The sequence below is a fragment of the Pararge aegeria genome, chromosome 4, assembly GCF_905163445.1.
Source record: "Pararge aegeria chromosome 4, ilParAegt1.1, whole genome shotgun sequence".
Taxonomy (NCBI): domain Eukaryota; kingdom Metazoa; phylum Arthropoda; class Insecta; order Lepidoptera; family Nymphalidae; genus Pararge; species Pararge aegeria.
In genome coordinates this window covers 1,332,910-1,354,008 of record NC_053183.1, presented here as the reverse complement: position 1 = coordinate 1,354,008, position 21,099 = coordinate 1,332,910, and the positions used below count along the sequence as shown (strand labels likewise).

The 21,099-nt window shown below is 38.0% G+C and overlaps 1 protein-coding gene across 1 annotated transcript in view; it reads right to left on the bottom strand.

Moving 5' to 3' along the window:
* Positions 1–1,278: 1,278 nt before the first annotated feature.
* Positions 1,279–21,099, bottom strand: part of LOC120623495 (nose resistant to fluoxetine protein 6-like) — a 62,226-nt gene continuing 42,405 nt past the window's right edge. Inside the window, exons 3-15 of the mRNA XM_039889540.1 lie at positions 15,383–15,516; positions 14,595–14,767; positions 12,074–12,249; positions 11,611–11,697; positions 10,991–11,151; positions 10,004–10,104; positions 8,991–9,122; positions 6,944–7,109; positions 6,004–6,083; positions 5,277–5,502; positions 4,146–4,320; positions 2,938–3,080; positions 1,279–1,703 (exon numbers count right to left, since the gene is read on the bottom strand). Coding sequence (XP_039745474.1) covers positions 1,575–1,703; positions 2,938–3,080; positions 4,146–4,320; positions 5,277–5,502; positions 6,004–6,083; positions 6,944–7,109; positions 8,991–9,122; positions 10,004–10,104; positions 10,991–11,151; positions 11,611–11,697; positions 12,074–12,249; positions 14,595–14,767; positions 15,383–15,516 — 1,883 coding nt within the window. The 3' untranslated portion in view covers positions 1,279–1,574. The remainder of the gene's footprint in view (positions 1,704–2,937; positions 3,081–4,145; positions 4,321–5,276; positions 5,503–6,003; positions 6,084–6,943; positions 7,110–8,990; positions 9,123–10,003; positions 10,105–10,990; positions 11,152–11,610; positions 11,698–12,073; positions 12,250–14,594; positions 14,768–15,382; positions 15,517–21,099) is intronic.

Below are 21,099 nucleotides of genomic sequence, written 5' to 3'. Positions count from 1 at the left end.
TAAACGTAGCAAACTTTAATACGAACTTGTAAGTTTTTGCTTTGTAAATAATACCTCCTTTTTTTGTAAACAAAAAACAAAAATGACAATTTATTACGTATCAAATATATAAGAAGGTAAATAACTCGATGGTGAAGATATTATGTGAGGCCACCAGCAACTGAACTTGTGTTCCCACAAGAAACATTATAGAATTCTGCCGGTTATAATTCGTTAAACTAAACTGAGAATAAAATTTAAGTTATTATATTATATTGTAATATAGATCATTAATAGTAATTTGAACAACATTATTTATCATAGTAATGCGCGCATATGTAGGTAAGTACATGTAAAGTCAGTAAGTACATATTATATGGTAATACACACACCCACGTAGTATCCAGTACTTTCAAAGCTTTGATATTTCGATAATCTTAAAATTGGAATGTTCTGCAACCCCGTTTATTGACACAATAAAACGTTAGGGTGAAAAATGCGGGGTCTTTGTGGTTGTTTTTGATTATTATTATTAAAGCGAGCACGCGACACATTTTCGTGATGGGGACTAACAATGAGTGAACGAATATTTTATTTTATTTGAACGTAGGTAAGTACCTACATTTCATCCTTGACGATAGAAACGTAGGCATCTACATATTTACAGTTTTTTTGTGATATCATGAAATAAATAGGAGAACGCTGGCCACGGTTTGGGTTAAATTATGTCAAAAACAAACTCTAAAACATTAGTCGTTTATAACATATAGTAGTATACTTATGTTAACGGTTGATGTTTTTGTGAAAATCTTGGATGTACCTATCTTAAAACTAGTACGAACAGTAAGGGACCTTTCTAACTACGCGGCTTTGACCGAAGTGGCTATACCCGATATTAATCGCGCTTTAACAATTAGCTGGCCACGAGACGCGTCATGCCGCGTTGTGACAACAGTCTTTGAGGTAAATTTGTGTAAGTAATTTAGATAGGAGCCTCTGCGCTCTACTTCATTATTTGGAAACACTAACATAAAAAGTAACTATGTAAGTACACAGGAGCTTTCAAGTACGGCTCGGTGTCCTAGGACTCCTAGGATATGTGTATGAGTACTTTGCCGTACTTTTTGGTAGAGATTCTGCGATCGATCCTAATCAGTGTCTAATCTTACAGTTGTTAACCGGTAGTGATGTATTATGAAAATTAAGCTTAATTTGTTATACTCCGCGAAAAGGAGAACGGTGTGATTTAAAATTTCTTCAATCTTTATACTCCACACCAAATAGATCTTCAAGGCCCCCTCATGTAGGTATTTGGTAGCGATGTGTCATTTCCATACAAAATTTAGTCTCGCTCTGACAAAAACTCTCAGTGTCGCTCTCAATATATACATTTTGTATGAAAAAGACCTGCTGTCAACTGGATTGGTTACGTTTGATAGTGTAAAGGGCTTAGCCGCGTAGTTCTTTAGGCCCCAAGTTAGGCTAATATACGAGTATATTTTCATACAGAATGGAACGAGATGTTTATCACCGTGACAAAATGCTGGTATTCAGTAAAAGCATATGTTTGTGCAAATGCTTGGGCAAATATTGTGTCACACTCTGTGAGGCTTCTTCTGTGGCGAGACAATCTTCAGCATGGTAACGATAGGTGCCTCGAACGCCACGGATATGACGAACGCGAGGAAGTAGGATATCACAGTGAGACCCAGGAATAGTACGAACTGGAAGAAAAAAGCATCATCAAAATATGTATTTTTCAGGGTGAAATTCCAACAGCAATTTCCGAAACACGTCTAAGTTTGAGACCATAAGACATGGCTAGTTAGGCGCACTGCACAGTTAGTGTAGCCACGAGACAAAAGTTTAATCCCCTTATTATATACTCTGATAAACCTGCCAAATCAGAGCCTCAAGAAAAAACCGCAGGTCGGAGAAAAAACTCTACTACTACTAAACTATGTGTCCTTTCCCCGTAGAGTAAATGTCTCCTGCCCATTTATGTGAAGTTATTTGTCTTCAAGCATAGTGGTATGAGTGACAAAGACTGCTGAGTTTGCCAAACGCTCTATTGTAACTTGTGTGCTGGTACAGTGTTTACTGCCGATAGCAATTCGCGTATCTAGTGTTCGACCAGATAAAGAAAAAGGAATTGTGTTGCGAAGCTGAAGTGGCAATGGGCAAGGCGTGTCGCCCAGAGGACCGATGGACATCGGGGCCCCAAGGTGACGAGCCCACACTAGAAAGCGCAGTTTTTGTAGACCTTCCTCTAGGTAGATAACACCTTGATGTTATCTACCTAGAGGACTAGGTCTACAAAAACTACTACTACTACTAACGCGGGCACGGCACAAGACTGTAGAGTAAGTTTCTGCACCTTTATGTCGTTGTTTTGCTTCGTCGATTCTGATACGGACCGCAGTGATCTGGAATGCCCTTCCAGCTTCTTTTCCCACTAGCTATACGCGTACGCGTACCTTCAAATCCAGAGTGTATTGGCATCTTCTAGGTATGCACCTGTGTTCTGGTCTGAAGGGCGCGGGTTTCAGTGTAACCACAGACACTTATTGAGGTAGATTGACACAGGGCGGCACGTTGCAGGACCTTTTCCTTCCATACCAAACAGCCACGTGTTGCTCTGTTTATAAGCAATGGTTTACCAAAAACAAACAAATGTGTCAAATCCAAATTCAAAAACGATGTTCAGGTTCAGCTCATATCACAGGCACTTATAAAACATTCATATATATAAGTTACCGTTATTGTGAGGTGTTGGTGATACATTCGTTAACCTAAAACTAAAGCTAGGAGGGTTCCAAACGCGCTTTCGTCTAAGAACAGCACATAAGGTCATTTGCTCGGTCCGCCAACTACTACTTACTATAAAGGCAAGTCCTTTAAAAATACTTAAGCCTGCCAATTTGCCTGTAATTACTGAAAGCCTAATGAAGCACTCACCACGAGCAGCTCTCCCAGGTGGATAGGGTGTGTCAGATGCATGGCGACGTAGCGCAGCACCACGGGGTGTACCAGATAGGCGCAGTACGTCACGCGCGAGAAGGGGTACAGCACCGGCGCCGACAGCAGCGGCCGCACCCAGCCTGCACAAACATACCAGGTTAACCAACAGTATCCCTGATCCATTTCGGCCACATGGTCACTCTTCAACTACGCAGGAGATATTATAGTGTACAGGTGCTGAATTATTTCACCTCCGAAATGACGGCAGATCCGACACGATCGGAAAGAAATCGTTTTATGTCTTAGTGAGTTTATTATAACAGTGCACTTAACACGCTAAAATAACTGCTGTTTTCTGGACTCTGGATTTTTGTTTCTCTTAAGGTTGAATGCGCATTTCCTCTCAACATGTTTAAAAAGGAGCAAGAGCGCGGTCAACCGAAAGCTTAACGTGCTGTTTGAGGTACGGGGGGGAATAACCGCTAATTATCGAACTCCGCGGATTTACAAAGAATTCCACTATATATAAATACCCAATAAATTGGCCCGACCGGAGGATGGAACCTGGGACCTTGTTATCTTTAGTCTAACATGCTTAACACTAGACCAACGAGGCAGTTTTACTTTAATTTTAATTAAAGCAGAGGCAGTCATAACCGGGGCACCCGTCCCGCATGTCAGTTTTTGGGGGGCAAAATCATAATATACTAAGTAAGATTAATATGAAGGAGTGCAAACAGAAAAAAATATTTTTTATTGTCCTTCCTTCATGCCCTATCTAAGCAACCAATCAATTTGATGGTACAGAGCTAGTTGACAAAGAAGGACGGAGAGTAACGTTGGCCACTTTTTATTCCGGTTCACACGAGATTTATAAAAAACCGTAATCAAAGCGAAGAAGAATGCGGGCCAAAGCTAGTCTGTTTATAAATGACAAAATAATGAAAACTAATACTAAAAATAAAATTCATACGTATTGATAATCTCCGTTTTGAAGGAGACCGGTTATAAAAGCACTCAGCACCTTAAGGAAACAGTCCATCAAGTCAGATTAACGTCGAACCGAGCCGAGGTCGAGTTCTGGGGCTCTTCTCATGGCGAACTCTCGCGCTTTCCATTCTCCCGGTGACGCCTTAGCAACACCTCAGGTGGTTATCGGCAAGTGTCCTTCCGAAAATTTAAAAGGATTCAGTGTAAGAGCTCACCTCCGTGTCCGGTGGAGCAGGCTACGATGACCCAGCCCACGCACGCGGCCCACAGCGAGTGCGACAGTGCGCTGTACACGGCAGCCGACAGCGCACCCAGCTCCGTGCGGTACAGCCCGAAGATTAGGAACAGGAACGTGGCCGTGCAAACTGCCCAGCCCACGCACGCCCACACCTTTTATTTATTTATATATTTATTTGGGTTCACAAACAACAACACAATATCACATTACACATTGGTATACATAGTACAAATACTCACTGCGGCGTCAAGTGCGTCAACCACATATTACAAGAAAATTTTGCTAAGTGGGCTTATTCAAAACCCAATAAAACATAATTGTTGCAACAATTTCTACAAAAATACAAACAAAAAGAAAAATGTTGGAAGGAAATCTTATAATTATTTTTTAATATACTGTTTAATCGCAAAACTGTCTGTAACAGTAATTGATTATTATCAGAAAAAAATCAATTTAAAAAGTACTTTAAACGATCTATGACCAACATCTTAAAGGCGCCTAGATAAAAATGTCACTATTATTAAAGTTCTCATTATATGATTTTGTCACTCTAAATAATGGCGAACGGTTGGCTGCGGAGGGGAGCGTTACCAGTTAGCCCTTGACTGCGTGTCACCTGCACGACATGCCGTGATCCGGTCTCAAGGCTGTTGTTGCCGGCATAATTACAGGCACAGGCCGTGAGGATTAAAACCTACGCCTCAAGTTGATCGTGTTCCAAAAGGTGGGTCACTTGTTTTGTCCGTCAAGTACTACTATAGAAAAACCTCAGGTGAACTTACAACAGACGATTGACGAACAGACCAAAACGATTTTTAACTATCCATAATTTATTCTTGCTATTAGCCTTCCTTTTTGCCACTTCTTTAAAAATCTGTCTTAGCCGTGTCTTTGGTGCTCATCTGTCATCTTTATATATGCGAGAAAGTTGTGTTAGTTACACTCAAGAACGGCTGGACAAATTTTTATGATATTAGATTTTTTGGATTTCTCTTAGACCGGAATAGGATAATAAGTATTAAAATATAATATTCTTAAAAAAAAAATGATCTGCGGTACAAAGTTCGCAGGGACAGCTAGTAAAACATAAAAGGAATCGCAAGCTCACCCTGCCCATCTTGATGTTGAGGTTAGTCTTGAACAGTATCCAGCCCGTGGCCATGCCCACGAGGTAGGGGCCGAGACGCGTCCACGGCTTGTCGTAGATCTTGTCGAATTGCGTGAATGGGTCCTCGCTGTTGTGCACGTGCTCGCTGCTGTACGCCACAAAGCCCGTCGTCACCAGCGACGACAGGAAGAACAGTCCCGTCAGCACGGCGGACAGCTTGAAGTGGCTGCAACCACGTTCATACAGTTAGCGTAGGGCTAGATGAACGCAATTCTCAAAGTTGGACGTAAGATCAGAAGAGAACAATTTCCAAAATTGTGCGTACAGCAAGGCCCGACTAGAGCAAATTCCAAAGTTTGTGGATAGTGTAAACTCAGTCACTTGCCAAAGTTGTGAGTAGCGTAAGCTCAGACGAGCGCAGTTTCAAAAGTTGTCAGTAGCTTAACGTAAGGTTAGACAAGAGCAATTTTCAAAGTTGGGCGTAGCGTAAGGTCAAACGAGAAAAATTCCGAAAGATGTGAGTAGCGTAAGGTCAGACAAGAGCAATTTCCAAAATTATTATTTTCACAACGCTGCGACCATTTTGCGTCCATAGCTGTGTGTTACGAATAACAAGAACCTGGCACATACGCGCGTTTCTAGTAATGGTTGGACGGACAATTGAACAAAGCAAAGGATTCTAATTTGTAATACCATACTTGCTTTTCCAATTGTAATGGTGACTCACCTGGTGGCCAGAATGAGGAGGATGGCGCTGACTGCGTAGAACTGGGTGTCATCTGACAAGTACCAACTCCACAGCATACACTGAAAATTAAAAATACTTACTTATTTAATACGTTACACGTATGTGTATGAATGAAACCCATGGTGTTCTTAAACAGCCGGAGTAGGTACCTTTTTTTATTCCACTACAAATTAGCCCTTGACTTAAATCTATGATGGTATCAAGGTAACCTGTTTGGGGTTAGGCTATTATTTTAAACCCACACTCCTTATGCATTTCTACGACATATCGCACGGATATCGCTTAGCAGCACGTCTTTGTCGGTAGGGTGGTAACTAGCCACGGCCGAAGCCTCCCACCAGACCCGAGAAAATTCAGAAATCATAAATTCCCAAATTTCTCATACCGGGGATCGTGCCCGGGTCCGCCGACATCGAGACATTAAGGTCAGCAAAACCTCCCATCTGTCTGTACCTTTCTGAATTCATAATCTTTTAGGTATAGTATCATTTTCGACCAACTTTAAACCAGCCTATACGTCAATCATTGATCCAATGTGTTCATAACTCACTTATTTTTAACATAAATTAAAGGGATAAAGTAGATCGCACACTAAAATATAATAACAGAAATATATCGGGTTACAAATAAATAAACTTCTGTTATTTTTGGTAAATGTCACTGAAAATTTGATTTAAAATCGGTATCTTCTGCTAATGTTGGTACCTGTCACTCACCATTTGCTTTAAAATTGGTTAACTTCTGCTAATTTTGGTAAAAAGCACGAGCCGTTTGTTTTAAATTTGATAAACTTCTGCTAATTTTAATATATGTCACTTACCATTCGCTAACTAATTGATTAGCTTCTGCTAATTTTGGTAAGTATCACGCACCATTTGCTTAAAAATAATTTTCGTTAATTGTGATAAATATAACTCACCATTTGCTCAACTGGAAACAGTGTGTTGATGTAAAGGAGGTTCCTCCACCAGTACTTCGGGCAAGTCTCGTGGTCCATCGCGGGCGGCTCGAACACCGCGTTGTTGGCGAACCATTTCATGATCACTTCCACTACGCCCAGCATGAAGAGGTAAGGCGCCGTCAATCTACAAACAACACAAATATGTTATTGCCCCTTTCCAATCTCGTTCCATTCGCTGCTAGTCCATTCGCAGCTCCACCACTAATAAATACTACTGCTACTTATTATTCTTCCGGGTCATCAGAACATTCATAGGTATAGTATAGAGTCATCAGAACGGTTTTAATAGGTGTAAACCTATTAAAACCGTTCTGATGACTCTATACACGCCACTGGCTGAGTGTAACACTCAGCCAGTGGCGTGTATAGTGTATGCAGATGATATAGAATTAAGTTAAAGTAAGGGTATATATACAGTAAGAGTTATAAATACTTAAGGGTAGGCTTTTTATAACTCTTACAATGCCTATCCTTAAATGTGTAAACTAGTGGAAGTGGAAAAAAATAGAGTTTTTATATTTCAACAAATACACTTAAATCTATGTCTAAGATGACACCGGGTGTTTTTCTTGAAATATTAAAACTCTATTATTTAGTGTCATATTATAACTTTACACACAAATACTCATTAAAGAAATCACAGTTTATAACAGTTGATAAAAGAAATAAAGCTAGTTAGTTACCGGATCTGAAATAAATATTCTACCCTGGTAATAATAAATATAATAAAGAAATAAATATACTACGATAATACACACATCGCCATCTAGCCCTAAAGTAAGCGTAGCTTGTGTTATGGGTACTGAGATAGCTGATGAATATTTTTTATGAATATAATACACATATATACTAATAATATACAGATAAACACCCAGACACTGAAAAACATTCATGTTCATCACACAAACACTCTCCAGTTGTGGGAATCGAACCCACGGCCTTGGACACAGAAAGCAGGGTCACTGCCGACTGCGCCAGTCGGCCGTCAAATTCAGAATATTCTACCCTGGTAGAATATTAATTTCAGATCTCCAGTGTTAATGAATATTCTACCATGGTAGAATATATACCTACGTAGCTATTCATCCCAATCGCAGATCTACCTATTTGCAGTTCGTCCCATATGCAACTAGTAGCAGTCATATCAGGTGTCCGCCTGTTGCATCGCTGTAGGGGACCTAGGAGTTACGTTGCAACCTCTCAGATCAATGGTGTTGGATAAGAACATGTACCTTTCTGGTTCGGTATTCATTTATCATTATCAACTCATAACAGGCACGGGGCTCATATCAGAATGAGAAAGTTTTAGGCCTTAGTCCACCATGCTCGCCAAGTGCAGATTGCAAGACTCCACACGCCTATGAGAACGTTATGGAGAACTCTCAGGCCTGCAGTTTTTCTTGAAATATTTACCATCATTGTTAAAGCTAGTGATTTTTAAATTACGCACATAAGTACAAAAAGTTGGTAGTATTCATTTCACCATATTAACTAAACCTCTTCTCATTCTCCACTGAATAGGAACGGCACAGTTATGTTTTCTTCTTCCACTCTTCTATCTACCGTCAATGCACTGTGAGACCCTTGTGAACGATTGGTACTCTTGTGAATGTAAAGCAGTTTTCGATTATCGAAACATTGTAACCTTGTTTTAAGGCTTCTTGTTTTATGTGTGTACAACAGATTACTTCTGCTCCCAGTATTTCAACCGCATCTACCTAAATCTTTGCTTGAGCTAATGGGACAAACTCGGGCAATTCGACGTACGGGTCATGAAGCTGATTAAATAAAATCATAAAATTGTATTAAGTATAAATTTAAAGATATCATGATACATTATGAAAATTAAGCTGATTTGGCTAAACTCCGCAAAAAGCAGGAAAATCTTTATGGTGTAATTTATAATTTCTTAAATTTTTATACTCTACACCAAACAGATCTTCGGCAATGTTTCGCTTCTGTTGTGATTCGGGATATATGGAGGGAAAAAGGCAAGAGAGCTGACCTGGCAAACCGGTATCCGATGAGGCCGAGGAATTGCAGTACTCCGGCGGTGACCTTGCGGTGGCCCTTCGTGAGGCGGTCCAGCTTGCCCTTGGCGCTTGTGCGGAAGTACAGGAAGGTCACCAGGATGCCTCTGTTGGGGAAAAACTGCTCGTGAATATACTCGGCTGTCACCACGCCTCGGCAGATTACAGTTGTCACCACGCCTCCTCTTCCCGCGCGTGTCGTATGGACGACTAAAGGAATATATAATCGAGAACGGACAGCAGCGTCCTCTGTGCCCAGCGTGGTGATTATGGGAAAACCATCTGGGATACTCCTCAGTGTTAATATCATTAGTATATTTATGAAACATCTATTGTGGCGGGTCAGACACGATGTTATCGTGGCGACCTAATGTGGGCGTAAAATCGAGGTTAGTTTTAAACACTTCTTCCAAGAACATATTGTTCACTTACAAGAGAATTTAAAACTAATGACATTAATTTTTATAACTGTGATCAGTGACTTTAATACGATAACGCTACGAAAAACGTTAAGAAAAAGGTTATTGCTTAAGTATTTTTATTTCCCCAATATTTTGTTTGTTGTTATTTTTTGTATTATTTAAAATTTGTTTTTTTAGCTGTTTGCAGCAGCCTCATGTACCCAACGGATTTGCATGCTATGTTCGAAAAAAATAATTATAAATAATTCATTAGCTTTATACTCATTAGCTATATTTTTAAACAGTTATAAACTTATTTACAAAAATCTCTTTTGGTAAAATGTTTGTTTCTTCCCTTACCACAAAAGAAATAATGTTTATTTTTGGCGATTTGTTAAAGAATCTTTACGTCTAATAATCCATTTAAATAACTTTAAATGATGAAATACGAGTTTTTACATTTCAAATGTATGAAAATGGACTTTGTTTTCCACGTAACATTTAGCTGTTTAACATCTGCCAAGAAACTCGCGATTTTATATATTTTTTTAATTTAACTCTTGCCAGGTTATACGATATTAGCTCACCCCAAACAGAAGAAGGTGTCCACGCTGTACACAGCGCTTAGGACAAGTTGGAACAAGAAACTCTTCTCTAGGATGGCTCGTAGAGCGGTGTTGTCAGCGTACTGGAACAAATTCAAATAACATACTTAAAAAAGTCAAACTCAAAGGTAAAATTTAAATTGGAATAAATAGAACCGTTTTAAAAGTAAAGAATCAGATTTAAATTGACAAAGATATGAAGTAACATCACCATTACAACGAAATCGGTGTAAAAATACCAAACTCGGTATCTCGGAATTAATAGTTTCGTGTTGTCAATCCCCGTCCAGGGCTGTTATAGGTATCACGTGTCAAATACCAGTAGCATGCGAGATAATTATCAGTAGTCGTTACTCGTGTTTTTTCTATGAATAAATAATGAATAAATAAATATACTACGACAAAGCACACTCGCCATCTAGTCCCAAAGTAAGCGTAGCTTGTGTTATGGGTACTAAGGTGACCGTTGAATATTTTTATGAATAATATACATAAATACTTATAATGTACAGATAAACACCCTGACACAGAAAAACATTCATGTTCATCACAAAAACATTTTCCAGTTGTTGGAATCGAACCCACGACCATGGACTCAGGGTCGCTGCCCACTATAACGAGACAGAGACAAAACGAGCTAGACATTGTGAGGGCAAACTCGTATTCATCATCATCATTTTAACCCATTACCGGCCCACTACAGCCCACGGGTCTACTCCCATAATAAGAAGGGGTTAAGACCTTAGCCCACCATGGTGGACTTTGGATTGGATTGAACTAGTATTGAACTAGATTGCTAATGTTACAAATGTTCAGGCAAACTCGTATTACAATTTAGAAAATAAAACGGTTTATTCAGAAGCGGGATTTAGATGTGATAATGTTATAAATGCTCAGGCGAACTCTTATTAGAATTAAGAAAAAAGGCTTTATTCAGAAGTGGGATATACATGTGGAAATCATGCTCACCTTGAAGACAACGATGCACGTGTGGCCGAATATGATCCACACCATGGAGAAGAATCGCAAGCCGTGTACCTCGGGTACCGTGTCCGCGCCCACCGACTGGTCGAATATCTGCAGGATATTGGCCTTCAGCGAGAACGAAAGCAGCAGCTCGGACCACACACCTGCGAGCACGCGACATATAAATTAGTTTTTATTAATTGGTAAACCGCTCCGGGTTCATTTTAAATACGAATTTTGTTTATACTATGGTACCTACAATTATTCAATCTCGTAAAGTTTAGTCAGCGTTTGTAATGTTAACTACGAGTATATTGGTTACAACATAACATGACAAGTCTTTGGATTTCTCGGCCGTATAATGCATGTGTACTACATACAAATCTTCCTTTTGAATCGTTTTATATCATGTCGAAAACTGCATTGAATTTTTTTGCGTATTTTACAAGATCTGTACAAATGATAATTATACTTTATGTAGATACAAGTAAAGACTACCAGTTGCTCGTGATGAAAGAAAGATTTTTTTTATACCTAATAAAAAAATACCTACAATGATTTAAGGCTCATCTTTTCATTCACTCTCACTTCTGACCTCAACTTTCGTTCTTTTTGTAACTTACTCAGTTTGAGTTCTCCATCAGTAGACGCGGTTTCTGAAGTCAGTCTTTCTTCCGAGTTGTTATTGTTAACGTTGTACATTGATTTGCCTGGAAATAATTTATTTTAAAGAATATATATTAGGTATAAAAGTTGTTAGTAGTATCATTTCAATATTATACGTTCTAATATCTGATTCTATTATCATATTATCAACCGAAATTGTTAAGAATTTGAGATAAAACCGTTTGTAAATACCAACCTACCTACCTTGGTAGGTTGGTACTAGGTAGGTTGCCTAAATTAGGCCCATAGGTCTAGGTAAGTAAGCAGAAGGGTATAAACATAATCTTGAAAGTATTAATCACTAGAAGCGCGTGTGCGAGTAGGAGTCATGTGATTGGTTTCTTGGAAGACGCAAATATTAACGCCTAAGGACGCAAGTGGGACGCGGTGGTTTGGCGTTCGCTTTAAAACAACACCTACCTTTGGACACGGTGATAGCGTCAAGGCCATTAAGGTCAAGCTTCAGGTCCGAAGCGCCGTTTTCAGCGACCGTCATGTTGTCAACGCGACGCCTGCGGGAGCGCACTTCGCGGGCGATCCGCATGTCGTAGAAGGTTGCGGATACGAGGAGGAGCGCCACCGTGCAGGAGACGGCTCTGGAGATAGTATAGTGTTAGTATTTATGTAGTCCTAGTAGCTTGAAGGTGTTTTTTCTTATAAATTTATATTTAATTTATTGCATAAGCTCTCTAAAATCTGTCTCGTTTGTCTAGTTGTTATTATTATTAGACTGCAGATAACGAGGTGTCGGGTTTGATTCTCGGGTCGGGCCAATAAATAGTATTGGGTTTTTTCCTTCAAAAACATTCCAGAGTTTAGAAATTGGCGGTGATTCACTCCCGTGCCCATTAAGGGTTTTTTTAAAAGTATATTTGGCAGCAGGGCTAGCACGGACCGGGGACAAAAATTATATCCCCCGATTAAGACCCCTAAATCCCCTGCTAAATCACTGGAACATGGAATAGGAGAAGTTTACCCCCGTTTATTATTACACATGTATTATTTGGATATTATTTCCACTTGTGCGCCAGTGCTCTGAGAGTTGATAAAGCTGTGGGAGAAGGTAAATTTTTATCCTTTCCCCTTGCCCATGCTAGCCGTGCAGGTATGAGAATACCAGGCAAAAATACATAACGTATAGCGGTGATATCCTAGTTGGTAAGGCTTCGGTTCGATCCCCGGTGCTAACCTCTAACTTCTCTGAGTTATGTGCGTGAAGTACAGTGAAGAAAAACATCTTGAGGAAACCTACATGCCTGAGTGTTCTCCATAATGTTCTCAAGTGAACGTGAAAGCTAGCGCTGTGGACTACGGCCTAAATCCTTCTTATCCTGAGAGGATCCGTGCCCTGTAGTAGGACGTTAAGTGGTTGGTTGGTCAAAAAGTCGATTTTTTATTTGACTTTTAATTCAAAATAACTTAAGGCGTTGTTGTCGGAAATATTCATAAATCCGGTTTTACAATTGAGTTTTATTTTTCATATTGAATGCAATTTGTTTCCGATTGCCCTGGCCAGTAATTTGTAGCAGTTGTTTATTAAACATGCTTGCCATTCACTATAAAACGTAATAACGTTTGACCTGGATTCTTTAAATGATGTAATAGGTGATGGCGCCTTGGCCTCGGGCCGCCGCACCTCTTTATCGTAAGATCAGAAGGGAGTCAGTCTCAATACTTTTCGTTTTCTCGCTCATGTTTGCGTTGATTGCAGTAGATAACATGATACTGAAGGTAATATTAGTTCTACCTTTATCTAAGTTTAAACATTGTAATAAAACACATTTTATTAATCGTGGTTACTACACGATTGATTAAATGTTGAAGCAGGCTCTGCTCTTGTCTTTCACAAGATAGAAAAATTCTAAATATTGGTAAACTATAAAATGGCGCTGAAAAAGGGCTATCTTCTAAGTTTTTTGCCGGCTCTTATCCGTAGAATTGCCGTCCGTAGGTTGGTAGAGTCACTACACACAGACAGACTTGACGTTTCAAAAATTCTTATATTAGGCCTACTTGAAATAAATGAATTTGGAATTTTTGTTGAAGTACCACAGAGGACTGTAAAATTCCTCAGTCACCTCGAACGACACCGACGGGGACAATTATTATATTCTGATCTGCTGTGACCACACTGCATAATATTATTGGAGGATATAGCCATTTGCAGCATAGTGCAGTATAATTAATTTACCCCTTTCACGTCCAACCAGGTGTACGCTGGCCATTCGGTTAGCCAGCGAACACCGTGCAGTTCTCATATTTGTATACAACTTTTTGTCTCGCGACTGAGTTTCCAGTGTGCCATTATCTTTAACAATCGCTTTATTTTATCAACTAAGATTAATTTCAAACCACCTTTCGCTTTTTGTTCTTATTTTGAAACCGTTTTGCAGCTGTGTGATTTTTATTTTTGTTATGATACTTTTATACTGTATGGTTTGTACTTTATTGGTTTCTTTCTTATTATATATTATGTATGCTTCATCAATTTTGTATAATCTTGTGAAAGTATGTAGCGGTCTCCACATAACCAAACAAGATGGCGCCACAAAGATCCTGCATCGCGCTAACAAAGTGTTCAAAAAAATTTAAGATATATACAACTTCCAAAGATGAATAGTTAGACCTCGGTCACCGTGCACGATCACCCGCTCGGAGGAAGATCTTCCTATTGGTAGGGTCGAGCGCAACACAATAGCTCCCGTACATAGTAATGTGGGTACATAAAGGTAATGTGGGTATAACCTACGCTATATTTAGAAGAAAGAATAATTTCTACAAATAAACATTATTCCGTTCGAGAACAAGTTGCCTCTTGCAATTTTGATTTCACCGGGACAGGAACACGACCTTCAGAAGTTGAGGATCATACATAGAGACTGGGAGATAATAAAGAGATAGAGAGAGAGAGAAAGAGAATTTGTTTTGCGTTGGTACTTACAGAAGTATCTGGAAGGTAGGATCAGAGAGGTATGTGTATCCGCCGTGCTCCGGCGAGCGCACGGTCACGACCTTGTGTCGCAGCAGCGGTGCGTGCACCGCGTTCACCAGCTGGCCCACTTGCTCCCGGGAACACGTGCGCGGCAAGCAAAGCCCTAGATGGAGGGTGCGGCGCTGAAACAATATGATAAAGGTTTAGAAAATATAATTTCTTCCGGCTACATGTTCTTCTGTTTGATCGTATCTCATTAGCCATAGAAGTCGTAGGATGGATATATGTTGCATGATAGATTTTTAAATAATTATATATTCATAAAATAGGTAGCCTGAAAGAGATCACTATGTAGCGATACGGCCACCAAATTGTATACTTTTCGTTAAATTTTTATTTACAATTTACTATATATATATGTGGTGTACAATAAAAGTGTACTTATTCATTCATTTATTCATAATTTCATGAATCATTTGATTGCACTTGGTGATAAATTGATTTTAATGTAATTGTGTCCCGGCCGGAATGGAAGACAAAGACGGGTAGAGTCTGAAGTCTGAGCCGCAGGCGAGGATCTTAATAATACAATAACTGAAGAATTACGATATAAATAATACATAATAATTGATATCGCAATTCTTCAGTGTTCGATGTCAATCCCATTCAAAAATGTTGTGAAACAAGAATCAAAGTCAAAAATTGTAAACACACATTAAAAATTAAACAGTAATTCCACTGTTAGAACTAAAGATTCCCGTGTTTATATGTTCAGCGGTTTCAGTTGGTCTACTCACGGTTCTGACGATTTCCGGTAGGTCGGTGGTGATGGTCATGCGCACGTTGTAGAAGGCCGTCTCGAAGGGCGGGCCCAGTCCGGATACAGACACGTCCTGCCGCCACTCGCTGAAAATTTGAGATCCGTCGCTGCCTGCAACAAGTGACAAATAACATCCATTAAAACACCCATACAGGGTAACGTTTGTTTTTGTTTTCTGTCCGCTTAGAAGGACGCCAAATCAGTTAACCCAATAATTCAGACGTTCAGACGGGAAAAACGTTATATTGAAAGCAAGATCGTTCGTCATTATGTTGATTTTGCGACCCGACCCGGCTCCTCGCGCCCGGTTTACTTGAATTTTAAATGAAATGCCTGTAAAAAAATCTTTTATGGTTCAACGGCATTGACTTTCCGAACAATTTATCTTTATGAAAAAAACAAGATAAAAGCTACTAAGCTAGATAAGCTAAGCTATATCTAAAATTAACTTCATAAGTGCAATGCAATTATAAGTCGTAGACGTAACATAGACGTTTGCTCTACGGTGTGTTTGTCAAAATATTAATAATTCAGTTCACTTATGTATGTATGATACGCTCTTATCGATAACTTTAGCGGATTGAACTTAAATTTATGCTAAAACAAATGTATTATTAACAAGGTATAGCAGTGCACGCCGCAGTCTCGTTGAACTCTTTACAAGGCTCAACTTGTTTTTTTGATCTGATAAAAACAAAAACATTACAATATATTCTAAGGTTCTACGTATATATATTTATATTTATTATTATTATTTTATTTTATTTTTATTTATTTTTTTATTCAAGGGACAATCAACAGGTTACAACAACAACTCTTAAAAACTAAACAAAAAATGAAAAAATGAATATAAATGTAATATTGTAGACCCACTTAAAATATTGAATCAGTTAGAACGAGAAAAAACGATTAAGAGAGACATGAGAGTACTTATAAGCTGTAAGATCCATCAGGCTGTGCCATAAACATTAATTGATGGACCAAGCAAAAAGCAGGCCTGATGGTACATCGTCTATGAACAGAGGAACACTTCCCAAGTCATGCAAATAACACATTCTGCAATAGTTGCCCTGTGTCCTTCAACCTAAGGCGTAGGTGTTAAGCCTCATGTACCTGACTGTAATTACAATGGCAACCACGCCCTTTAGATTGGAACACAGCATGGCTAATATAATTTATTAAATTAGCTATATTATTGTAGTAGTAGACTAACGCTATGCTTATTTCTGCCAAGCAGCAACGATGTGGCCAAGCATCATTGCTTTGTTCCAGTCTGAAAGTGGTTGCCGGTGTAATTGTAGGCACATAAGCTTTAACACCGACTTTTCAGATTGATTGACGCCGGGCGGCACTTTGCAGGATGTATTAGTCGCATACCCTGCGAAGTTTTGCTCGGTTTATAGGCAATGTGTTTCCAGTTACCATCGCTACATCATTACATTGGTTATATATAAGAAGGGGTATTTAATTATTCCACCGAAGATGGTAGCAAACTAATCTGTCAGAAGTATGATAAGTATGTATGTATGAGTATGATATTAAAACCAAATCCCTGACCGGTTTTTACAAAGCATCAGTTCGTAACTCGAAATCACTTGGTGGCACGTTTTCGTCGGTAGGGTTGTAACTTACCACGGCCGAAGCCTCCCACATAAAAACAAACTAACTAACTGTTAAAGGAAGTAGTAACTGTTGAAATTATTGTCAGTATTTCCTTATAGGAATACTTTCGAATCGGTGCTAAAGTCGCTAAAATCAGAGAGACTTTTCAGTGTTGGGTGTTTATATGTATATTATAAGTCTTTATGTGTATTCATAAAAATATTCGTCAGTCATCTTAGTACCCATAACACAAGCTAACTTTGGGAGTAGACGGCGATGTGTTGTAAAAAGCGTAGGCTTTTGCTCTAGATATTAATAATGTTTTAATTGAAATAGAATTGTATAAAGTACTGAATGCATTTATAAACTTTCGAGAACAATTCATGCTCCAGTTAGTCTAGTCTCGAATACTTCTGAGCAACAATTCGCCCGCTATGATATCGTCGGTATGGAACCTTCGCCCACTTGTTACACTGACTTACATCATATTTAAACACGCGTAAAAGTTTTACTTGGATTTTACACATTGATGTCTAATAGTTTATAAAATTATTTAAACAAAGTCGAGTATTGGATAGAAGCAGGCGTTACTTTGCGGAAATCTATAATATATTATGAAAATTAAGCTTAATTTTCTATACTCTGCGAACAGCAGGAGAATCTGTATGGTGTAATTTATAATTTCTTCAATCCTTATACTCCACACCAAATGTAACCTCTTCGGCAATGTAACCTCTACGCACGTTTCGCTCCAAAACTTGAGCATCCTCAGGAGATGTTGACTTTAAAATGAATAATTGTCTTTTTAGATTGCTGAAGATCTGTTTGGTGTGGAGTATAAGGATTGAAGAAATTAGTTAAACACCGTACAGATCCTGCTTTTGCTCAGGCATGCAGGTTTATTTATTTAAAACCAACATAACCAAAGTTAGAGGCTGGGATTCGAACTCGGTCCCCCGAAAGTGAAGCCGGACTCTTAACCACTGCTTAAATTAAAATGCATATAACTAGACAATCGCCGCTTCTTGTATAAGTATAGAATAGCTGTACTTTTTCTCCAAAAATCCTTAGGCAATGATTATATCTCAACCACCTCTACAACTAGTTTAGAATGTTGTTCACAACAGGTAGCTCAAGACATAATAATAAGTTATGTTTAAAAGTTGAATAAATATTGGTAAAAAATCTGACAGTTCCGTATTTTTTAAATCCAAGTAGGTAAGTGGGATTAAGTAACATAACATACTTTTGAATCGCGACGTGAGTTCATTTAAATAAAGTCCAATTATTTTTTATGACTGCAACCCAAAATAACGTGATGTACAGGGTTTTAATTGACTTAACACGCGCTGCGTTACATCGGGTCATATCATGTGTTAGAATTACTCGTATGTATCCGCCTTAAGTGTTTCGTAAAAACGACATTTAAATAGCAACATGGCGCGAGTAATAGGTATATACCTACTTACCTAGTTTTGCCAAATCGCTATAATTTTATGTCTTAATAATCTTGTGAAACTCTCAGCAAGTTCTAGTTAGTTACGATTCTGCATATTATATAATAGTTAAGAAACACATTGTTAAACATTACCTATGTTGAATTAAATTATTAATCTACGTGCATTATCTTAAAATTCTAATTTCGATATCAAATTCAAATTCAAATTCATTTATTGCATATTACAGGTCAGGTTGGATAGAATTATAAGTATGAAGTCCCAATGTATATTGCCTCTTTGGGCGTGCAACAATTACAGAGTAGGTATTATATTTTACAGACTAAAGTTAATTATTTAGAACTAGTACATTAAATGTCATATTTAAACTAATTATAAAATTCATTAATATTATAAAATGTATTGTTAACTAAAAATTTAAAACACTCTTTTTTTAAAATTAATTAAATTATTTTCCCTTACGATCTTTGGTAACATTTGTTATGTAGAATTATGTTATTAACATAATTTTCATTAGGTTTTTTGTGATCGATAGTAGATTGTGCAATCAGGCCACAAAACAAAATAAAATTATATACTTTTCAAATCTTACATTTGTCATACCAAAATTAATAAAACATTGCATTGGTTCGCCTTTATTTAGATAAAGAGTTTTGGTTATATTTTCTAAATATATCGTCATCATCATCATATCAACCCATTACCGAATCACTATAGGGCACGGGTCTCCTCCCACAATGGAAAAGGGTTAAGGCCATAGTCCACCACGCTGGCCCAGTTCGGATCGGTGGACTCCACACACCTTTGAAAACATTATGCAGAACTCCCAAGCATGCAGGTTTCCTCACGATGTTTTCCTTCACCGTTGAAGCAATAAATATTTTATTACTTAAAACGCACAAACGGCCTCCCGAAAGTGAAGTCGAGCGCCTACCCAATGCGCTATCACCATTTCCTTTACGAACAACCGAAGTGAAAAGCAGAAGGCCTGTCAAACAAGCACATATGATATATATATAGACATGTCAAATAAGTCTGTCATAAAACCTTGACTTAAATATCAATTAACATCTCTGATAAAATGGGTTTTATGCCCGATTTACCGACTCAAAAAAAACGAAACGTTAACACGCCAATAGATCAAAACAAAGGCGTCTGTAATAATTAAATCATTACGTTATAAAATAATGAACAAACCAATGCACTAATCTAGTGACGCTAAATCGACCTCAAATATGAAACCTTCAACTCAGTAGCCACAACGGATGGTAGTTCGTAACCAAAACAATATTATTTGATAAATACAATGAAGGATATTTGTAATAGTATCTAGCGAAACATATGAGCTCGCTTACATTTATTTTTTATGTTAGACTAGGTGTTGCCCAAGACTTTTACAAATTTTTGTTGTCCTGGGATAAAAAGAAGCCTATCGTTACTCTCCATCCTTTTAAATAACTCTAATGCCAAATGCTTTGTTGTGTAGAAACCCTAACAGTTGTAACGGTAGCGGGCTAACCAGGGGTATGGCAGTTATATTAAACCCATACTCCTATTTCGTATCTACGCGACATCGTACTTCAACAGACCAGAACAGAGAAAATTCTGAAATAATATATTCCTAAATTTCTCCTAAAAATTTGAACTTGGGAGGTCGTCAGAAAATGTTTCTTGGCCCTTTTTCAAGCAGCAACAGAGCAAAACGATCAACTTAATTTTTTTATAGTATTCCTTAAAGTTAAGTGGAAGTAATTAGATACTTATAAGTACATATAATATTGTTTTTATCTCACTTTTTGTCTAAGATGTCAAGGGATTGACTAATAAGAGGAAGTGACATATGAATTATTATGAGCCTTACCCGTCCAGAGCCTTGAGAAGTGACAGGTGGTATTAAAAAAAATTAAGTATGTGAGTAGGTACCTGCAGGTAGATAACTACATACTATTTTTTACTCACTTCAGAAGGTTTTTAGTACGACTCGTAATATTGTGTACACGTCTTATAATCTATCCGTACCTTATCATTGGACAGATTAACGGTTTTATTTTTTATTAATGGATAATTATACTACCAAATTAATAAATATACTACCAAAATACACACATAAAAAATCACGTATTAAGGGCTTGGTCTGTCAATTGTTACTATAAAAAAATCCTAGGGTGCAAGCTTTAAGTTTGCCAAGTTTCATCAGGATGGGTGCAATGGCTCAGTCGAAATTAGGCAACAAACAAATTTAAATTGAAATTGAAATTCAACTCTTTATTGCAAATTTGTGTGGTTTGTATACAGAAGGATAAACAACGCACAAATCGCCTATTTAGCCCAACGGCTAAGTCTTGCAATTCCAGAGGGCAATGGCGTAAGCGTTTACGCCACATTATGTTTATTATACTCCAATTTAAACCAACTAATAGGTTTTTTTTTTTTTTTTTTAATTTATTGTTCAAAATAAAAGTAACAAATATTTTTCCAGCATAATTATCCATCCCCTTAGAAACTATGCGTTTATGGTGGGGATGGCAGGTTCGCAAGTATATATCTTAAAAAAAAGAAAAAATTATTCAACTACTTAATCTTAATGTAAAAATATTTAGACAATCTTAATCAAACAGCGGCAAGTTTGAACTAT